Below are 7,265 nucleotides of genomic sequence, written 5' to 3' on the forward strand. Positions count from 1 at the left end.
AATGATATATGAAAACACATTTGAAAAGAAACAGTAAATTTGCGTTGATTTGTTGATTTGTTTTCAAGGCTCATACAAGCGTTACGTGGTAGTCATCAAAAAAAAATATTCTGTCGAAAGTTCAAATTTGTTCTTATTTATAATCTATAATCTTCCATTTATTTACAGATGAGTGGAAATAATTGTCATCAAATCCATGAACATCAAACTAAGGTGGTTGAAACTAGACAAACCAACTACAGTATGACGACCGACCGCGATACCATGTGGTAATTGTTTCCCACAAATATAAACGGAAGTGAAATGTGCCAATAGCAATATGTTTCAGCTAGCTTTTAACAACATTCGAAATAAACAATCAATTAAATGCCGTGATACTAACAGAATTTAAATATCCTGCCAAACAATGTAGGACATGTAGAATCTATTTATACACAAAATGGGGTAAATATCGTATTTTTTCTCATTAAAATCAATGAGTTCATTTACAATAAACTCAGCAGTTGAGCCTAAATGAATCGTATTATTTGTCTAACGAGTGTTCAATAAAAAAAGAGAGCTTTTTCAGTGATATAGTAAAACAATATAAAAAATATTTCAAGCAATTCAGTATTTTTTTATTAAAAATATAACGGTTGTTCTTCAAAAAAAGTCAGTGATTGTTGGCCAAGGGGCCGTGCTCAGCCGTACAGCGCAACTTGGTGGAGATGCTCTCACAAGAGCGCTAGACGGCACTGACATCCATCTTTCGGATGCAATTCCGGATCCTCGTGGTCAGCTGATTGGTGTTCTCGGCCCACCAATTATTCTTGTACACTAGGGCACTGAACGATCCGAAAAACCCCTCCATTGGACGGCACTGGGGCAGTTGGTCAGGTTCCGTTCGTTGCGTACGTAAGGTATCTGTTTTTCCTCGAGATACGCCAACGTCTTCTTGGCGTAATGGAAATTCGCCTTGTACGGCCAGAAGACGTACTACCCATCAGAATGATGCTCCTCTAAGAACGTAACTAGAATCTTATTTAGGCACTCCTCTTGGTACACCGTCTGGTTGATGGCACAGGCCTCGGCTTGATAAAACAGGCCTTTGAAATCCCTTTGTCGGAGATTGCAATATACAGCATAACTTTCTTCTCAAACTTATATATTGTATTTGTACGACACCTTGTCGCTGGTATAGTACCGGGAATGTGGGACTTTGGCAGCGGAACTGTCGTCGTCCAGCACGAACGACGTCCCGCGATAATTTTTCGTCATTCACCGGCACTGAGATTTCACGGTCGCTATCAGCTCGTCCGTGTACTCTGGGGACCTAGTCTTCTTCCGACAGACGATGCCCTCCTGCTTGAGGGTTCTGTGGATGTAGGAATGGGAGCAGCGAAATTTTCGACGGGCGTGATGCAAACTCGTACCGTCCTTGTTGTCGAACAGCTTTTTCATAGATCCCTTCTTCTTTTTTGTCATGATTTTCGCCGCACAACCACTACCGGTCTTCCGCTCGACGTTCCGGGATACCAGGATCCGGTAAACAGTGCTCACCGGCACATTTTCGCCCCGCGAGTGGTTTACTGTAAACTTTTTTCCTTGACCTTCACGCTTTTCGAAGAAACGTACAACGCGCTCGCGGAGTGCTTGATTTGGCGCCATCTTTGAACGAACTGACAGCACCCGAGCGAAAAGAAAAGAGCAACCTGTTTCAAGGGTTGCAACTTTATCAACAGAAAGGTATTGAAATTATTCTCATTTTTTATTGACACCCGTTATGGTAGCGTGGAAGTAACTCCGGAAACCTCATATAGAATCTCATGTACAGGAGTCGCAGAACGAAAATACGACTGTTCAAAATTGAAAGCTTTTTTTGCTTTTTTTAAATTTAAGATAATTTTTGAATTCGTTTATTGTACATCACATCGAATGTGAACAATCTGAAAATTTTTTTTAAACAAAACTAGACGTATGATTCAAGCTTAGCAATCTTTATATATTTTATGCTAGAATTTTTTTTTAGAAAATATGGAGAATAGATACCAAACGCGTGTCGAAGAAACAACCATGAAAATAATTTTACGTTGAAATACTGCATCTACAAGCAAATTAAAAATCGGTATGTCTATAATGGCATTAGTATGCTTATATATCTGAAGTTTTATCAAAAACGTTACATATTACGATAAGCCGTTGGCGAATGATTTGATTTTATAAAAACAAATTGTGAAAGTGATAGTCTGTGAATACCAATTTTTCAAAACGTATCTCCTGTAGAACTAATTTTTATAACATCAACGCTTAGCGCATGACACTTAAAATCGATTGGTGACGGGAAATGCTTTCGACTACCACAAACTGCAATTGGAAGTTTATAACAAGGTATACCGTAAACAAGAAAAAAACGTTATCTGCGTTCGATATTCATTTCAATGATAAGCAATTTAGATACTTAACAATGTAATAAAATCTTTTTAACAAACCAATTCAATCATGTTTTATTCTCATATGTGAAAATCACAATGACTTGTTGATATCAAAGAACCCTGCCGTTTTCAGACAAATTCCACCTCCCCTCATCCATGGCCAATATTTGAGATATCCCTTCCCACTCTTTATTTTATGATAACAAGGTGTCAAATACATGATCACATGAATTTTTCCACATTCCTCGTCAGTATACGCTCGTAAGTTGGCAGCGCATGTGGAGTGGTGATGAGTTCGGTCGTTGGTTACACACGATTATCCCTAAGGTCTCGACGAGTACATTCAAGGGATTGAATGTAGGTCGTGATTTCATTCGCGTGATATCTCGGCTTATGTCCAATCACTATAACCTAAACGCGCATCTCTATCGCATTGGGCTCGCAGCAAACAATCTTTGTGATTGTGGCGATGGCTACCACGACATCGAGCATGTTGTCTGGTCGTGTATCCGGTTCCATGCTGCTCGCTCTCAGCTCTCTAGAGCACTGAGAGCACAAGGCAGACAATCGGATATCCCCGTCCGGGATATCTTAGGTAGCCGGGATCCTGATCTTCTGCTTCATCTATACCTGTTCCTCAGAAACGCCGATTTTTTTTTATCCCTTTTGTTTATTTTAGGCTCATTAGCATTTTAGCTGTAACAGAGCCGAATATCAATCGTGTACATATGTCACATGTTTATCATATCTATAATTAGCACATTACACAGTTGCCATGTTTTCGGCGTTAGAGTATTCCCTTCTATACCATTGCATATGGTACACATTTACACAGTTGCCATATAGGCGTAAGAGTTTTCGTTCTGTTCTTCCATTATCCAGTTAGACCGGACAGCGGAGACAGTTGATTGATCATTGTTGAGTTATTTATAGAACAGCAGCCCGATGTGTCTTGCAGAGCAGAGCAGTTGTATGGATGAATAGATCTTATTTCGACCGTGGATCGATCTCCATCACTGTTGATTGTTGCGTGGACGTAGTTATTCTGTAACAACACAAAGATGGTCAATGAGGGCCCTGAGTTTTGAACTCACGATCGATCGCTTACTAAGCGAACGCGCAACCAATGTGGCTACGGAGACCCCCCTTTTTTTTCTGGCAGCTACGCCATCGCAGTCTGATAAAATCATATCAAATGAATCCAGAAATGCGCGCTTCTCCGCTTTGGAAAGATCTAACAGATGACGAATCTTCTCCTTCTTCATGATTCACGAAGACAAATAACTAGTTACAATAAATCACAATAAATTATTCACAATGATCGTATGTTAATCACCGGAGGAGCACGTGTTATATTTGGTTTCGTTTCAAAAGATTAACTGAATTTAAAAAATAATGTATGTCCTGCTCGGTACAATGCTCTCCCTCAACTCCCTCAACAGAAACGCCGATGTCAACGTTTAATTATGTTTCCTTCGTTGTGTCCCTGTTTCATATCCCTCCTATCCGATCGATAAACTTTTACTTAGTCGTGGCAATACATACACACACTCTTTACAGATGCACGGGCCGAAGGTTGTGCAGTCCACTGATCATTCAACAAGAGCCAAAGGTTGTACCGCTCATGACAACTCTACACGAGCTGATGATTGCGCCGGCTAGTGACCATTATATCCTGGATTCCTCGAGTCGAGAAAGACGCACCACGCTAGATATGGGGTACAGACTAGGGGGGCGTTGCTGATTAATGGTCAGCTGCATCCCAATAGGAAGTATCCCGTGTCGGACACACGTACAGAGCATCGAAGACTACAACATACCAATTATGAGAACACTTGTAATACTAACCTCGAGCCAACCGCGAGTAATCGGTTACATATTACTAACATAGTTGTAAGACAAAAATTGTCAAAATATTGGACTCCCAGCTAACGCCACATGTGCCTTAATAAAATATATATTTTTGGGAAAAAAGGTGTCAAGTTTTCCAGCAAACAATAAGACAGAAGAGCACTTGCTGAATGTTCCTCGATCATCAACTCGTGTGCACGAAGCGAAGGCTTTTCGCGATTATTAAAAAACATTTTTAAAATAAAACTGTTAATTAAGATCCCTTCAAGGGGAGGCCCTACTCTGGAAGGTCCACAAATTGCTGATATTCGCGATGTTTTGGGATGTTTTTGGAATCAAGGTGTGTTATGGGAACATTTTTGTGATTAGTTAATGTATATTAGGAGATGTATTGTTTTTTTGGATGCCAATATAGTGATTATCATGCTGTTGACAGCTGGGCGTGTGAATGCTCTCTCTAAAAACAGTTTTGTTTGTTGGTAGTATGATTTTTTTAGAAACTAGTGGACTGATCAGGGTGATTTTTTAAAATAAATTAAAACGAATGATCTAAACTGTTACGTAGCGGTTTGTTCCGGATTATGATTATGATTATGTCCGATCCACTATTTCTTTGAGCAGTTCCGAACTTGAATTGTGGCGCTGGTGATGTACTGTGAAAAGATTCAATGTTTTGACCGGCTCCAAGATGATTTTACCATTTTCGTAACAAAGCTGTTTCGGATTTCTAAAATTCTTAGAAAGTAAGGTGTTGAAAACGTTAATGTTGACGGTTTGAGGTACGCTTATACCAGTGCACAATGGTCGAGGAGATGCATTTAAGTGGAAATTAGCATTTAGAGCTCGACAGTTATTCTCTAGACAAAAACTGTCTTAGGCAAAATTGTTACTCATGTTACTACACTTCTATGTTATCAAAAATAGGGTGACCAAAATTGTCGATGAAATAAAAAATCTAACTTTCTCATCTTTATAGATAGAGGAAAACATAGTTCGACAATGTTGTAGCTTCAATTATTTGAGACATCTTTGTAGAACAAAGTTTTTCTCTATCTCTCTATAGCACCTTTTTTCTAAGATACGTTAGGTTCACCATGAAAAAAATCTGTTTTTTTGCTCTAACTTTTATGTTTCAAATTTTACATGCAAACTGTCTTCGAAAGACTTTAAGAGCTTACTAATACAAACATTTTTCGATGCAGAACTTGTCAATATTTCAACTTTACTCAAAGTTATTGATATTTCTTCCCAAAAACATGCTCTTTTCATTTGTTTGTTATTCTTTCTGGGACAAACGTAAACAAAGTTTATTGGTGGCATTTGAAAGAGCTTATTTAACTCTACATGATGTGTGATTTTCAAAACTATGTTATGTTTTATGTTTGAGTAAATTTAAATTGAAATCATGAGTTTTTAAATAGATAGAAAAAATATTTGTTCTACAAAGTTGTTTCAAATAACTGGGACTACAACATTGTTGAACTATGTTTATCTCTATCTATAAAGATAAGAAAGATAGATTTTTCATTTTATCGAAAATTTTGGTCACCCTATATTTGATAACATAAAAATGAGCGCTCTACCATATGTAACAACTTTGTCTAATACAGTTTTTGTCTAAACAATAAGTATCTTCCACAAAGTTGTTTTTAGCGCCTCCTATCTGAGTTGCATTAGGGTAACTATAAAAGAACGGTTTTTTTTACTCTAACTTTTATATTTAAAATTTTTCATCAAAATGGTCTTCGTACGACTTTTAGAGCTTATCAATACCAACATTTTGCGATGCAGAACATGTCAATATCTTAATCCTGCTCACAGTTATTGATGGTTTTATACCCAAAAACTCATGATTTCAATTTTAATTTACTCAAACACAAAAAATAACATAGTATTGAAAATCACATATTATATAGAGTGAAATCTGTTCTTTCAAATTTCGTCAACAATCATTTTTTATGTTTGCCTCAGAAAGAATGACAAACAAATGAAAAGAGCGTGTTTTTTGGGAAGAAATATCAATAACTTTGAGTAAAGTTGAGATATTGACAAGTTCTGCATCGAAAAATGTTTGTATTAGTAAGCTCTTAAAGTCTTTCGAAGACAGTTTGCATGTTAAATTTGAAACATAAAAGTTAGAGCAAAAAACAGTTTTTTTCATGGTGACCCTAACGTAACTTAAAAAAAGACGTTCTATCGGTTATTTCAAGAGATAGAGAAAAACTTTGTTCTACAAACATGATCCAAATAATTAGAGCTACAACATTGTCGAACTATGTTTACCTCTATCTATAAAGATAAGAAAGTTATATTTTTTTATTTCATCGACAATTTTGGTCACCCTATTTTTGACAACATCAAAACGAGCACCAGGGTTGCCACATATACAGAATATTCTGTATTTTACAGATTTTATGCCAAATTTCAGATACAGAATCTGTATATACAGAATTACAGATTTTCAACCAAAATACAGAATTTACAGATTTTTTTGAAATTCAATTTTAAATATTAAATTAGTTACAGTGCATACATAGATACCTTGATTTATAAAAAAGTTGGACGCAACGCAACGAGATGGCTTTCGTTGGAGGCAGTTATTAAGCGAAATCTTGAGCAATTTGAAGAGCTTGAAGTATTTTTTTTCGTTCCAAGTTATGTATGACCATAATCAATTTGCCAATCGTATATTGACTCATTTAAACAACCCTATGACTAAACCGATTATACTGTTCCTAACTTTGTTCTACCGCCCATCAATAATGTCAATCACTCCTTTTAATCAGAAAGTTCTCAATTTTGCGAACTTCATAATGAGAGAAGTCTGTTATTATTGATCATGTTGGGTAACTTATGCTTGGAGAGCTACGTGTAACGAATCGTTGATGCTGACCTTGATGTGAAAGATTTTGAAGGCTTTCTGAAGAAGTCTGAGGATGTTTGCGTTGGTATCGATGTAGAAGAAGCTGAAAAAGGATTGGAAGCAGCTAGGAAGTTGATCTT

At 37.0% G+C, this 7,265-nt stretch overlaps 1 protein-coding gene across 2 annotated transcripts in view; it reads left to right on the forward strand.

Moving 5' to 3' along the window:
* LOC129780176 (uncharacterized) overlaps positions 1-2,472 on the forward strand; it is a 53,608-nt gene extending 51,136 nt beyond the window's left edge. For both annotated transcript variants that reach the window (XM_055788168.1, XM_055788169.1), the window contains one exon: positions 169-2,472. In XM_055788168.1, coding sequence (XP_055644143.1) covers positions 169-273 — 105 coding nt within the window. In that variant the 3' untranslated portion in view covers positions 274-2,472. The remainder of the gene's footprint in view (positions 1-168) is intronic.
* Positions 2,473-7,265: the final 4,793 nt, after the last annotated feature.

The sequence above is a fragment of the Toxorhynchites rutilus genome, chromosome 3, assembly GCF_029784135.1.
Source record: "Toxorhynchites rutilus septentrionalis strain SRP chromosome 3, ASM2978413v1, whole genome shotgun sequence".
NCBI lineage: Eukaryota > Metazoa > Arthropoda > Insecta > Diptera > Culicidae > Toxorhynchites > Toxorhynchites rutilus.